The 15,643-nt window shown below is 40.5% G+C and overlaps 1 protein-coding gene across 1 annotated transcript in view; it reads right to left on the minus strand.

Annotated features, from left to right (window-relative positions):
• The window catches only part of CD109 (CD109 molecule), a 141,469-nt gene that overhangs the window by 99,657 nt on the left and 26,169 nt on the right, over positions 1-15,643 (minus strand). The window contains exons 3-5 of the mRNA XM_032153087.2: positions 15,230-15,258; positions 7,809-8,039; positions 1,486-1,611 (exon numbers count right to left, since the gene is read on the minus strand). Of these exons, the coding sequence (XP_032008978.1) occupies positions 1,486-1,611; positions 7,809-8,039; positions 15,230-15,258 (386 nt within the window). The remainder of the gene's footprint in view (positions 1-1,485; positions 1,612-7,808; positions 8,040-15,229; positions 15,259-15,643) is intronic.

The raw sequence follows: 15,643 nt of genomic DNA on the forward strand, positions 1-15,643 counted from the left end.
ATGGAAAGATGGATGGATGGATGGATGGATGGATGGATGGATGGATGGATGGATGGACGGACGGACCAAAAAAAGTGATTCTTAAGAATTTAAGCGGGAACTGAAAATAATATTCAAACTACTTTAAACTCACAATGTGCTTCCTAATCTACACCGCCATCATTCTCCACATGCTCCAGTAACATCAACTTCTCCCAAATCCCCAGACACATAAGGTTCTCTTCCATTTTCCCTACTCCTACACAAATTTTCCCCTATTTTGTGCATTTCACAAATGCCTACTCTTTCCACTTTCTCTACAAGCTCAGATATAAAGAATCCCCCTTCCCCTAGAACTCATCACACCCTGCTCTAGGCTTCCATTTATAACAGTGGTTATTATTACACTGCTTTAAGTAAGGAAATAAGCAAAGACTACACTGCAAATTGTCCATGACTTTAATGGTTATGCATTACATTGTTCTCTAAAAGTATGAGTCCCTTTCATAATATTGCCTCAAATGTTCTTTAAAACCACATCATACATTCGGTAGAGCTTTTGCTACATTAAAAAGAATAATATTGGTAAACACATCATACAAACACCCATAAAGATGCGGGGTGGCCATGAAGCAAATATTGAGAGTCCATTGTGCCTCCAGCACTGTTCTCATTCATACAGGTCAATTCACACATGAGTCCCACCTACTCAAGGCTCAGCAACAGTGCTTAGAATAAGCTATAATTTCATGCATTTCATATTACATATCTTCCCCTTTAGATACAGAAAATTTGATTATATCTTATATGTTTATATTGCACATAAATATAGAAAAATATAAAGGTTTACATGTTATATACTAAATGACTAATTTATATCACATAACACAGTTAAGTCTCATTACTTTTTAAAATTGTTTGTGTCCCATTGTGTTTATGTCTCATTCATTCCAATGAATGCCCTCCATTTAGATTTATATGCCATTTAATGCCCTCCATTTAGATTTCAGAGCTATACAAGTTGGCAGCAAGTGAAGGCAATAGGTGTAGAAGCTAGGGAAAAAGGATTGGGGAACAGAGGTCAGTGTGGCTATTTAAGTCACTGTTTCTTAAAACAAAGATAAAAATAGGTGAGTCTAATCACTCATTAGGAGTCATTATTCTAAGGCATAAAATTTGCCAAATAATAGCTATGTGTTCATTACTTAGTTTTAAAACAATGCATGAAACAAATAAGAAACATTGTGTACTAAAATGTCAAAATGTTTTAACCTTTACACATTATATCATAGAAAAAGACAACAGTGATGAAAATTCTAATATGTTAGAATGAAGGCTAAATAAACCCTTGATAAACATCGTAAATTAAAAATAAACCATTTAAATTGTCTAAATGTTCATATTAATTTTTTTCTCTTCATTGTGTAAATGACTTTGGAGATATTTCCCCAACCTGAGCTAATTAAATCACTTTAACATTCCCCCAAAAAATATATTTATACTCACATTCACTTGAACTTGAATAGACCAGTCACCAAGTATTGGATGGGAAGATAGCTGAAAAGTTTTGGAAATGACTCCAAGATCACTTTGTTGTGACAACCACTGTTGGATCAAATTTGATTTGGGGTCCTAAAATGAAAACCAGACATGTAACTATGTAGAGGCTGCCCATTTGCATGTGTATCCTATCAGGTTAGGAATAACGCCTTGCAGCATTCCCACCCAGGTCCAGAACTTTACTCCAAAATATGGCACAAGGATAGTTTTTGGAAAATGTAGGCTCTATATTTGTAAAGAAGACAAATCAAAGTTTATTCTTTTCTCATATTTCTCCTGAGTTCATCTTGATTCTGTTCCACCTTTTAATTCCTGGCACCCTGTTTCCTTCTACATGAAACACTACAACATATACATCACCAAACCCCTTGTGGCAGTGGTGGTGGTAGTAGTGTTAAAAGAAAATTTAACTGTAAAGATAACAGGCCCCATTTATTAAAGGCCCAATATGTGTCAGGCACTCTGCCTTATCTCTAATCATTACAATTCTCCTAAAAAAAAAAAAATATACAATTCTCCTTTAGGACATGGTTATCCTCACTTTATAGTTGAGAAAACTGATGCCTAGAGAGGGAGGTACACATTCAAGTGACTGGCATGACTCAATATTACAGCACCAGTGCATGATGAAATTCAGAATCCAAACTCATGTCTGCCTTTTCACTAAACAAAAGCATATTGGAGAGATGTTTCATCAAGGATATTCATGGAAAACACTTCACTCTTCCTATAACCTCCCAAACAACAATCCCTTCATGCAACATTCATCCAAGTCATTCCAGCAGTCATCCTAGATTCCTCTCTCACATTTCCAGACCTTTTAACTTTGTTAGGTTAATATATCTCTAATTTGTCTCCTTCTTTCCAACCTCACATCCAGCCACCATGTCCTATTTTCTTTTTTTTTTTTTTTTTTTTTTTTTAGACAGAGTCTTTCTCTGTCCCCCAGGCTGGAGTGCAGTGGCGCGATCTCGGCTCACTGCAAGCTCCGCCTCCCGGGTTCACGCCATTCTCCTGCCTCAGCCTCCCGAGTAGCTGGGACTACAGGCGCCCGCCAACACGCCCCATGTCCTATTTTCTAACTAATGCAACTAATCTTCCCCCTCTAGTCTTGCCCTCTCCAATACATCTTCCCCTCTCCCAACAGTGTGATCCATCTGAAACACAAATCTGAGAATGAGTTATAGTGGTTGAAATACTTGGCACAGTCCCTGACATACAAAAAGCAGTGACTATACACTTTTTATAGTCCCTGATTATAGTATATGATGACTATACTAGACCACTTGGTAGCCATGGCTTTTGCTTGCCTGCAGGAAGTCTACACTCCTTTGCCTAGTTTACAAGGCCCTTACTAATATGACTCAATCTACATTTCTAGGCTCATCTTCCTCCACACATACAGATTTGTTTGCAGTTTATTCCCAAGCCCATGCATGTAGGTCTCTGCAACTGCTGCATGGAAATCCCTCCCTTCCTTGTCCACTGGTGAAATCAGTTTCAGCTTCTTGCCTCCTATACATGCCTCCAATAGGCAGAGGTGACTGCTTCCTGGAAAGTCCCTAGTATATCTGGACTTTATCTCTCTTGAATACATATTTTTGTTAAAGGCAGTAAAATATGTTTATTTTACATATTTTATTTTGCCAAAAATCTATATTTTATTATTCCCAACTAGACTGTGACTGAGAGCAGGGGTTGAATATTTTCTCTTAGACTTATCCTCTAAACTTTGCCTAGAAGTAGTGAGTGGGGCCAGTTATTAGAACAGAAGAAACCTCTCTCCCAGAGTGGAAATATGACAGTTAGGGGTAAGTACAATGCTGAGAACTGTGCAGAAGGCAGTCTAATAAGCCAGAAACCAATTGTGAAAACCAGAGACCAAAAGCAAGTCAAGAACAAGCAGGTCACTGTATCCTTGGCAAACTCCTGGGCCAGGCATTGTAATGAGCAGTTGGTCCTACTGTGCCTGCCACAGCATGATGCATGGGAGGGCTATGAAGTTCAAAGGCTCAGGAACAAAGGAAGAAATACAAATAGCCAGTAAATATATGCTGTCTAGTAATTAAGGAAATACAAATGAAAACAATATAATATTGTGTTTCTTCTGTCAGACTGACACAGATAAAAATAATAATAACAGGCCGGGCGCGGTGGCTCAAGCCTGTAATCCCAGCACTTTGAGACGCCAAGGCGGGCGGATCACAAGGTCAGGAGATCAAGACCATCCTGGCTAACACGGTGAAACCCCGTCTCTACTAAAAATACAAAAAAAAATTAGCCGGGCGTGGTGGCGGGCACCTGTAGTCCCAGCTGCTCAGGAGGCTGAGGCAGGAGAATGGCATGAACCTGGGAGGCGGAGCTTGCAGTGAGCCGAGATCGCACCACTGCACTCTAGCCTGGGCGACAGAGCAAGACTCTGTCTCAAAAAATAATAATAATAATAATAACAATAATTATTGGTGTTACCTGAAGTGTAGGAAAATGGAATGTCCATATTCTACTGAAACATTATGGTAGTGAGGGCATACATTTCTCCTGGACAATGAAGTCTGAACTGACCTCACTGATGACTTTGCACCTGGAGGATCTGGAGGGTTGGGGGTGAATGAGATAATTCCTCTGCTTTCCCAAGCCTGTCTTGGACCTAGGTCTAACTGTCACCAATAAGGCAGAGGGAGATAATGCAGAAACACCAGAAGTCTACAAGGCACATCAGGATTTGAACCAGCCAAGCACAGTGGTGTCACAGCAGAGTCCAGCATTTGCATGTGGCCATCTGCTGCTATGACACAGCCACGTACAGTATGAGCGACGCCCCCGTCACAGCCAGAAAAGCTGCAGGCCAGAGATCCTGGAATAGTGGCCCCACATGCCCTTCAAGTCACCTTTAGATGGCTCTGGATCTGTCAGATGCCTCAACACAGCACACAGTACCTGACTGTCTCAAGCAGTAAGCTCCCTGGCTGGAGAATATGTCTGTGAGGACTATTTCTGGATTATGTGTGAAGGACATGTCTGTCCAGCATGTAGAATTAGAGAATTCAAATCACTCAAATAAGGTAGCCTCCTCACCTGGCCAGGGATCAGGTTCTGAGTTGGCCACCACTGCTCCAAAACAGAGTGTCAGGGCACAATAACAGGATATACCCCAAGCCAATAACACCTGTTCCCCTACAAGATCATTCACCCGTACTAGCACCAACAACTTCCAAATGGAGAGGTCAGAGCAGAAGCCAGCCATGCCAGCTGCCATCACAGTGTCAGAGGCACTCATTTCCATTGTGTCAGGCCAAATTGGGAGAGGAGGCCAGAAGCATGGGAGACATAGGTTATGTTTTTTCTACTGCTGAAAGGCCTCGAAGCCCCTTTCCCTCCTGAGAAGACCAGTTATTGGGGCATGCAAAATGAATAATACCTAAAGAAGATGGCCTGTGGTCCCCAAGAACAACACTGAACACCCTGAAGGTGATGTGACAGTCAGTATCTTAGCTACATCCTGCAGCCATTCCTGGCTGGACAAGATGGGCCCCGTTAACTCTCAAGTGCACTTCTCCACATCAGCCTGCAGGTGGTGCTGTGCCAAGGAGTACAACTGTCTCAGTCAGGGGCTCCAGTTTAGGCTAAGTCCCAATTTTTTCTGAAAAGTTTTGCCAAGACACCAATTATTCCACACTAAAAGATGTAGAAAATATCATAGTCTTGTAAACCTGGCCCAAATGTCTGTTTTCAGCTGAAAGAGTTCACATCACTGCTGCCACCTGGCCTCTACAAGTTACAAGGAGGAAGGCAGCTAGACCTGAGTCCACATTTGAGCATCACCTCCCAGGTACAGAGACAGGAGCATGGCCACCCCTCACTCATAGTTCCAAAACACTTTGGATTCCAGGTAGAATTTTAGTTTAAACTCCCCTCCCCTCCCCTGGCCAAGAGGGTCATATCAGTACCAGAGCTAACAAGAGGAAAGTCTGAGCCCTTTCCAGAAAGCCAAATGTGGTCTGCTAAGTCCCAAACTGCACAGAAGAGCCCAAAGAATCTGCAAATCAAAGGTTCAAAGGAAGATACTAGAGCAGAGTAGAGAGGCAGAACTACAAAAATGCACAGACTAATAATCCAGAACCAGCAGGGTTAGTTGTAGGTTAATGTCTAGAACAGGCAATTTATGCAGTGCTTTCATTTGCCTGCAATAGAAGGAAGCATTGAATGTAAACGCCCACAGATAGCCAGACATTTATTAAACCATCCATTGTACACATCCTTTCCGGCATCAGTAAGCTCTCCATATATGTGGATAAATGATGAAGGATGGTATGAATGGACTCAGTTCAACTCTGCTCAGAGGGTGACATGAATTTAGAAATGCTATTCACTATGTCAACCTGCTTTATAAACATTCCATTACATAGCAAAGGCAAACTCTGAAATAATGCTAGTTCAATTCAAGAAATATGCATTGAGTACCATGGCGACAAATGTGATACTGGCTACAAACATATCTTGGCTCAAAGTTAAATGTATACATGTTTATTTGATTGGGTTTTGTTGTTTTAATTTATAACAACAAATAAACTAAGAATAGGAAGATACCAAACTAAAGGCCTACTTTACCTTCCACACTATGTTATTCATTAGAATATCTGGAGTAACCAATGTCCTCAGACTAAGGAGGTTCCCAGGACCAGAGACTTTTCAGTTTTAAAATCAGGGGCATCCCAGGCAAACTGGGATGTTAGTCACCCTATTTCCAAGTAATGGTCAAATGTCCAGTGTTCTTCTCCATTTAAATATAGAAAACCAGGCCCAGCTGGATCTCAGTTGTCTTCAACTTGATTCTCACAGGAAAGCACTCGGTGTGCTAACCACAGTGCCTCCAAAACATCAGAGTATTAAGCAGCAGAGACAAAATTACTACCTTTCAAAAGGGGTTCCTAAAATAATAATAATGGCTAACGTTTAGTGAGATTTACTATGTGCCAGACACAGTTCTAAATGGTTTACTTGAATTATCTCACTTAAGCCTCATAAAAACCTTGTGAGGTTTTATTATTATTACATATTTTCTAGATAAGGAAACTGAGGTTCTAGAAGGTTAATAAATTTACCCAGGATCACACAGCTAGCATCTAGCATCTATTCTTCTTAGAGCTGACAGTGATCCTTTTAAGATGTTAAGTTAGATTACATCAAGTCACTCCTCAGAATTCTCCAGTGAATTCTCACTTCACTTAGCATAAGTTTCAAAGTTCCTATCATGGCCAATAAGGCCCTGCATAAGCCCCACCCTAACCCACCTACTTGTTTACGATCTCATCTCCTAGCACCTGTCCCCTCACTCCCGGGGCTCCAGCACACTGCCAGCTTGTTGTTCCCTCCAATGCGCCAAACAAGCTCCCCCTCAGGGCCTTTCCATGTGCTTCCTCCTCTGTATGGGCTTATTTTCTTTTACTGCCTTTGGCTCTCTGATGAAATCAGTCTTCCCAGACAACCCTAGAGAAAGCAACAAACATGCTGGGCGCGGTGGCTCACGCCTATAATCCCAGCACTCTGGGAGGCCCAGATGGGTGGATCACGAAGTCAGGAGTTCAAGATCAGCCTGACCAACATGGTGAAACCCGGTCTCTACTAAAAATACAAAATTAGCCAGGCGTGGTGGCACATGCCTATAATCCCAGCTACTCAGGAGGCTGAGGCAGGAGAATCGCTTGAACCCAGGAGGCGGAGATTGCAGTGAGCCAAGATCGTGCCATTGCACTCCAGACTAGGCAATAAGAGTGAAACTCCATCTCAAAAAAAAAAAAAAGAAAGAAAGTAGCAAACACAAACTCTCTCTCTCATTCCCTTTTTCTCTCTCATACACCCACACAAATACATACATACCTGTCCCTTTATAAATATATATTTGTATGTTTATTATGTCTGTCTCCTACTACCCACTGAAAAATAAACTCAGTATCAGCAGGAACTTAATCTCTTCTGTTCACTGCCCTATCGCTGTGCCTGGAACACAGAAGTTTAATAAATGTTTGACAACTGTATAATCAATGAAGACGCCAGGCCTGGAACTCAAGCAGGTCGACTCTAGAGGCTGAGCTCTTAACCCAGTGCTGCATGCACCACCTTCTTTCCTATTAGAGGAGTTCCATGTTGGGAGGGAAGCTTATCTTAGGTGAATTCTAAGATATTCCAGTGTCAATAACACAAGCAGAACTTCCCAGAGGGGTTTAGTAAGGTGGCTAGAATTCCTTGCTTCATTTCTGTCTGGCACTTACCTTAATGAGAATGTTTAAAGAGGTTTTGTAAGGCTTGAAATCTGAGAAGAGTGTAACAATGCGAAATTTCACTTCTTGCTTTGGCTTGTACAGGGCCTTGTCTGTTTGAATGAAGACAGATATTCTCTTGGTCTCAAATGATAAGCGCGTACTATTAGAGAATAAAATCTCATCCTGGGTACGTCCGGTTACACGCAGCTCATAAATCTCATCTGCACTGTTCAGAGGTAGCTGGGGGAAAAAAGAGATCACACATCAAGGTCTCATTATTTTACTTCAAAAATGTTTTAATTACAAGTTAGAATAAAAAACGTAAATACACAGTATTATCAAAAGTAACTGCAATGTTGAAAATTTGCCCCTCCCAGGCATCAGAGTTAAACAATTTGTTTTTCGTCTTTTAACCTCCTGCAGTTTGCTCTCCAGTTACATCACAGGGCTCCTGGAATGGGGGACACATAGCCCACTGCTCTCCCTCAGCAGGAGTCACCTTGCCATTTCCTATTCCAAGTGCAAATTCATCCTCCCTAACAGTTATTGCAGGTCAAAATATCTAACATCCTTCAACCTTCTTTTCCACACTCACCCTACTTGAGGCAGTCAACTGATGAAAGGCTCTTCTGCACAAAATTTGTTTTCTTACTATATTCTCTCAACCTGTTTTCTGAGATACATTCTCCTAATGCATCTTGCGCATATGTGTCATAGTCTTGGTAGGGATGATGATGCTGCTACTTCTGCTACTACTATTAATAACAGAAATCCTTCCTGGGCACGGTAACTCATACCTGTAATCCCAGCACTTTGGGAGACCAAGGCAGGCAGATCACCTGAGGTCAGGAGTTCGAGACCAGCCTGGCCAACATGGCGAAATTCCATCTCTACTAAAAATACAAAAATTACCCAGGTGTGGTGGCATGCGCCTGTAGTCCCAGCTACTCCGGGAGGCTGAGGCAGGAAAATCGCTTGAACACGGAGGTTGCAGTGAGCCGAGATCATGCCACTGCACTCCAGCCTAGGCAACAGAGTGAGAATTTGTCTCAAAATAATAATAATAATAATAATAATAACAATAGAAGTCCTACCTTCTAGCATTAGCAGACCAGAGCCATACTGAGCAGTTTATCTGCACTACGTCATTTTAATTCACAACAATCCCTCAGGTGGATATTCTTATTAAAATCATTTCAGACACACACACTACACACACACACACACACACACACACACAAACAAACATAACAAACATAACAACAAATAAACTAAGAATAGGAAGATACCAAACTAAAAGGCCTACTTTACCTTCCACACTATGTTATTCATTAGAATATCTGGAGTAACCAATGTCCTGAGACTAAGGAGGTTCCCAGGACCAGAGACTTTTCAGTCTTACCACCTTGATGTGGTAATTTTAAAATATGTCCAAAAATTCTCTGACTTTAGTCCCTTCAAAAGGTGAAGAAGCCTAATTCCCCAGACTTAGTGATTTCCTTCTAAATCCTAGAATTAGGCTATGTCAGAAAAAGAATACCTTCTTCCCTGTTGTCTCTTTCTTGCTTGGATCACTCACTCTGGGGGAAGCCAGAGTGGCGTGGTAAGGACACTAGAGAAGTCTGTGGAGAGGCCTACATCGGGAGGAACCAGGGCCTCCCGCCAACCACCAACAACCACATGTCAGCCTGGTGAGTGAGCTGCCTCACAGAATGTCTTAGCCCTGGTGAGGCCTTCAGATGACTGCAGCCCTAGCTGACATCTTGATTGCAACCTCCTGAGACTCCAAATCAGCAATGCCCAACCATGTTGCTCCCAATTCTTCACCCACAAAGACTGTGAGAAGTAATAAAAGTATAATTTATTGTTGTTTGAAGCAAAGTTTTAGAGTTACTTAGCAACAGATAACTAGCATGCTTGACTTTTAGTTGATTTTTATATTAAAACTGAGGTCCTGAAACGATATCCTGACTCATTTTTGCAAATAAGTTTTGTCTACAGATAGCTCAAAGGGGATTTTCCAATAATAGCAGACATCAGAATGCTATCAATGTGGTTAAGAATATGAAGAAAGTGCAAGAAACCATTGTCAAAAATAAAATGGTCAGCAGGAAGTATTTAGGGAGAAGAGTACCGATGTCTGCAATTTACTTGGAAATATATTTAAAAATAAGATGAATTAATGGATGGATAGAAAGATGGGTAGATGGATAGATGTATGATAGAGCAAGTATAGTAAAATGTTAACGGTAGGCCCTAAGTGGCAAGTATAGGAGTGTTCATTATGAAACGTTTTCAAGTTTTTTGTATATTTGAAAAGTTAATAATAAAATGTTAGGAAAAACAATCAGTATGTCACCTTCAAATGACTTCTGGTGTCAATTTTTGCTTTTCTTCAATAAAGAAGTGTTTTGTTTTGTTTTGAGATGAAGTCTTGCTCTGTTGCCCAGGGTGGAGTGCAGTGGCTCAATCTCACCCCCACCTTTTGGGTTCAAGCGATTCTCCTGCCTCTGCCTCCCAAGTAGCTGGGACTACAGGTGTGCGCCACCATGCCTGGCTAATTTTTGTATTTTTAGTAGAGACAAGGTTTTACCGTGTTGGCCAGGCTGGTTTCGAATTCCTGACCTCGAGTGATCCACCCGCCTCGGCCTCCCAAAGTGATGGGATTATACATGTAAGCCACCGCACCCAGCCTAAAGAAGTATGTATTGAGCACCCTCTGTGTACCAGGTTGTCCTAGGTACTTGGGATACAACATGAACCAAAGACCTGTGTCCTGGTAGAGCAGAGAGTCTAGCCTGGAACTTGCAATCTTAAATTCTATTTTCTCAAGTGATACTTCAGTCCTCAGACTCTTTGAATCAGATTTCCTAATACTATAAACAAGAAAATATATATGCCAGGAACCAGAATATTATATGCTTATAAATGGCATCGATTTCTAAATATTTTATGTTTAAAAATATATTTGATGGGATTGCTCTTCATGATTTGATATGTTTATCATATTTAGTGGCACAGAGGCCCCAGAACAGATGCTAGGTTGAAGACTGATGTCAAATTAATAACACAGAGGCCTACAGCTAAAGAAGCCTATTAACTACAATCAGGCTAAAGAGTCAGAGAATTAAAATAAACGCAAATGTGCCCAAAAACATTTTATTCTACCTCCTACTCTATCCTCCTTCAGGGAGCTGACACTGACTCAGGGAAATATTACTGACTATCTTCCTGCTCCTTTGGGTTACCTTAACTAATTTGCTTTTTTAACTTTTCCCGTTAAAAACCCCACCTTGCCATATATAAAATTTAGGTAATTTGGGATCCTCAAAGACTCAGTGTTAGTCCCAGGGCAGGCCACCCAGAGATGACAACATGGGCCTTGGTGAATCATTAGACCTGGGTGCCTGTATGAAGCATGGGGCATCACCACATGTCTTGGGGTGTCACCACGTACTCTGGGTGGTGCTCCAGAGTCTTGCAGTGTCAATGTAGACCTCGGTGCTCCACGGTTAACAATGGGGGCGCATAATGAGACTGGAGAAAAGATTATTGACTTTAAGCAATTTTTATAAAAGTTTCTCTCTCTGTGCCGGATCTGGAGTGGGTTATAACCTGCCAACAGCAGAGTGGACACCATGAGGTAACAGAAGCTCCTGCATCTTTACTGGTAAATTGCCTTCTGCCTTCTTGGGGCCACAGTTACTGAAAAAGGTTCCCGAAATTGGTGGGGGGAAGGGGGGAGAAAAAGCTGTTCCTTGATAAGTGACTTCCATAGCACTTACACAGGAGTCAATTATTTACCCACAGAGATTTTGGACTCCTTGACCAGAGGGCACAGGGCTGGAGGAAGGTGCAGTTCCCACAGTGAGAGGCTGTCTGAAAGCAGGACAAGAGTTTGGGAATTGACAATATCCCAAAGCTTTGACCAACAGAATATCAATCAGCCTCTGGATTGGGTGTGTTGATTCTTACTTACGCACATCTATTTTGTGTATACATCAGTGCAAACTCTCTGAGGAGATGATAGCTCTCTGCCTAGGATACATAAGGTAAGCATGCTCAAAAACATTCTTGCTAGACAATAAATAAGGATTATTTATTCCAATCTGGGCTGTCTAAAGCCATTTCACCTTCTCTGAAAGATTCACTGCTGTAAGGAAACTGAGACAACACAATAGTATTTATCCTCATATACTTCAGGAATAATGCCAGTTACTAAACATAATGGAGACAATTTTTCAAAATAAAATTGAGAAATCTAAGATGATAGTTTCCATTAAAAATATATTAGTAATTATACTTACACATTAAAAACATTTATAATCAAATAAAACCACTCCCTCATTTGACAAAGAGAACAAAAGAAGTTTTTCTGCCATATTGCGTTCAAAACAATATTTATATTAAGTCTCAATTTATGTTTTTTATTTACTTCATATTGGGGGTTATTTTAGTGTCTTGAAGTACAATGAATAAATCAGAAATAAAAAAACACATTTGTGTTAACACTCTTGAAATATTTATATTTTACACTAAAAAGCCACAAAGACCTTAAAAATAATTTAAAATATAACATTTACAAATGTCAGAATGCAAGTGCACTTTAAAACGTGGTTCTATTCACAGGTATGTTCTCGCTGGGGAAAAAGAAAAAGTTGGTTCTGCTTTAATTGAAAACTTATTAAAATGCAGAGCTTTCTTTTTTGGTCAAACATCATCAAATTTGTTCAAACACTTTATTTCTAAGTCTTTCATACTGTGCTTTACTAAAAAGAGATACACTCCAAAATATAATCTCTAGTAAAGCTTTCAATAGATAATAGCTATATTTATATACAATTGAAATGGCATAATATTAAAGACAAATACTGGATGTCAGAGTTAGTATTTCATATACTTAAGACTTAAAAGAAGTATAGTAGCCTGGGCGCAGTGGCTCACGCCTGTAATCCCAGCACTTTGGGAGGCCGAGGCAGGCGGATCACCTGAGGTTGGCAGTTCAAGACCAGCCTGACCAACATGGCGAAACCCCGTCCCTACTAAAAATACAAAAAAAATTAGCTGGGCATGGTGGTGCATGCCTGTAATCCCAGCTACTCGGGAGGCTGAGGCAGGAGAATCTCTTGAATCCGGGAAAGGGAGGTTGCAGTGAGCAGAGATCGCACCACTGCTCTCAAGCCTGGGCAACAAGAGGGAAACTCTGTCTCAAAAAAAAAAAAGAAGTGTAGTAGACAAATTTCTAGTTAATAGTAGCTCAGACACGTACAGTTTATACTAGTATCATTGAAAGAAACTCTCATACCCTTGCCCCACCTTCTCCTTTCTGCCTTTCTACGCTTCTGGTAGGTGAAACTGCAAACTCCTTTGAGGAAACCAGACAATTATTGTGCTTTAGGCTGTGATTCCTGAGCTTAAACCCCACCCTCCTTCTGCTATAGGGCAAATATATGACACAGGATTTATTTTCATCTTACCACTGGAATACCCTTTCAACAAAGTTCTGCACCCAGGCACTGGGGCCAGTATCTAATGTTTTAGGTTATTTTAATGCAATCTAATGTTTTATTGCCACAAAGATTGCAGGGTTTTTTCCCCCACTTCTGCCTGCTTATGCCTTTTTTCCTCCGCTTTCTATTATTAGCAGCAGTATATTTCTTAGGAAAGAAAGTACAAATATAATATGTAAGAAACAGAATAGATACAGCTTACTAAGTAATTTTTATAAAGTATTGTTTGAGAGTACAATATTCTCTATGAACCCCCCAAAATAAATGCGGTTTCTTAACGTGCTTGACAAGTAACTTTCAAAAGGTACTAAGTGGGCCAGGCATGGTAGCTCACTCCTGTAATCCCAGCACTTTGGGGTACCAAGGCAGGAGGGATGCTTGGGCCCAGGAGTTTGAGACAAGCCTGGGCAACATAGGGAGACCTGTTTCTACAAAAAATAAAAAATTAGGCATGGTGGCACATGCCAGTAGTCGGGAGGCTGAGGTGAGAAGATTGCTTGAACCTAGGAGATTGAGGCTGCAGTGAGCCATGATTGTGCCACCAAACTCCAGCCTGGGCAACAGACCAAGACCTGTCTCAAAAAAAAAAAAATTTAAGGTAATGAGCGAACCTGGCTTATGAGGTAATGCTGATACTAATCAAGTATGCAATGTGTCAGAGCCTAAGTCATTAGTCCTCTGTTCTCAGAAAAGTACATATATCAAACTGCACCTGATGTTGGATGCTGTGGTTTACTATACTGTACATTAAGCATGCAAGGCCCCAAAACAAAGCATAGTAATGAAAGTATAAACTTCCAAATCAAAGCTATAGGAAGATTCATCCACAAACATTTAATAATCAGGTTTTATGAATCTCTCAACAAAATAATAACCCCTTTCCATTTCTATAGCAAGTGCTACAACACTTCCACATCTCATTTCACTCCAGGACAGCTGTGAGATAAAGATGGTATCTTCATTCTCTTTTCCAAGGCCAGGGCTATGGTGAGGTGAGTGAGGCACTTGTCTAAGTTGCAAAATTTAAGGGGGTACCAAAAAATTTAGCAATCGAGAAAATAATATTTAATACAATATTTTAAAATATCAAAATTAATGCAAAAAATTATAAACAAAAAAGTCGAAGTTTTAAACAAAGGGTCAATATTACTGATTTTTCCTTTTGCCTCAGGTTCTAGTATGTCTCAGCATGGCACTGCTCTTTTCAAGCACAAGGAAACTGAGGAGCAGAGTTCCACACTAGAAGGCTCATTACGACAGAAGCAGGAGCAAACCAGCCCAGATGCCTTTTTTTTTTTTAACTTTTATTTTAAGTTCAGGGGTACAAGTGCAGGTTTGTTACATAGGTAAACTTGTGTCATGGGGGTTGTCGCACAGATTATTTCATCACCCAGTTGCTAAGCCTAGAACCCATTAGCTATTTTTCCTGATCCTCTGCCTCCTCCCTCCCTCTACCCTCCAGTAGGCCCCAGTGTCTGCTGTTGCCCACTATGTGTCCATGTGTTCTCATCATTCAGCTCCCACTTGTAAGTGAGAACATGTGGTGTTTAGTTTTCTGTTCCTATTTTAGTTTGTTAAAGATAATGGCCTCCAGCTCCATCTATGTTCCTGCAAAGGACATGGTCTCGTTCTTTTTTATGACCAGTCCAGATTTCTGTGCTAATAGTCCAGGCCAGTTTCCTTCAGTGAAGTCCTCTATTTTACAAGAGGAAAATCTCTGCCAAGAGTTTGAAGAGCCTCATAATCAATCTCCTTGAAATAATATTATTCATTAATAATCTGAAGGCTGAACTAAACTCAAGCCAAACTTACATGAAATGTGAAATGTGTGAATTGACATAAAATCCAATAAAATATTAATTTATTCAGTTCACTGATACAATATATTTCTGAAACCAAATTTTTTAAATGGATACTTACTGACGGAAGAGTAAGTGTCTTAAAAGAGCCTAAAAGGAAAACAGAAAAGAAAACAGAGTTAGCACAATTTGAATATGATGATAGAATACAAACCTTCCAAAACTCTCCCAATACTCTTACATGTGTAGGTGGAATCATAAATACATTTGGTGAAACCAAAATGACAATTTAAATGCCCAGAAGATCCAATAAATTATTACATATCTTTGTGCCAAACAATTAAAAATCAGGATTAAAAGGGTATCAGTGGGCGAACCCAAAAAACATTAGGTTCTGCTTCTCTTTGCCATTATCATTTTTGTTGTCATTGTTGCTGCTGCCCTCGTTGCTATTTTAAGATTATACGTGCTTGTGAGACACTTCACACACTGTACAGAAGTAGCCTGAGGTTTATTTCTTGTCCTCATACCCTCA

Source organism: Hylobates moloch, unplaced genomic scaffold (assembly GCF_009828535.3).
Source record: "Hylobates moloch isolate HMO894 unplaced genomic scaffold, HMol_V3 SCAFFOLD_2, whole genome shotgun sequence".
NCBI classification, from domain to species: domain Eukaryota; kingdom Metazoa; phylum Chordata; class Mammalia; order Primates; family Hylobatidae; genus Hylobates; species Hylobates moloch.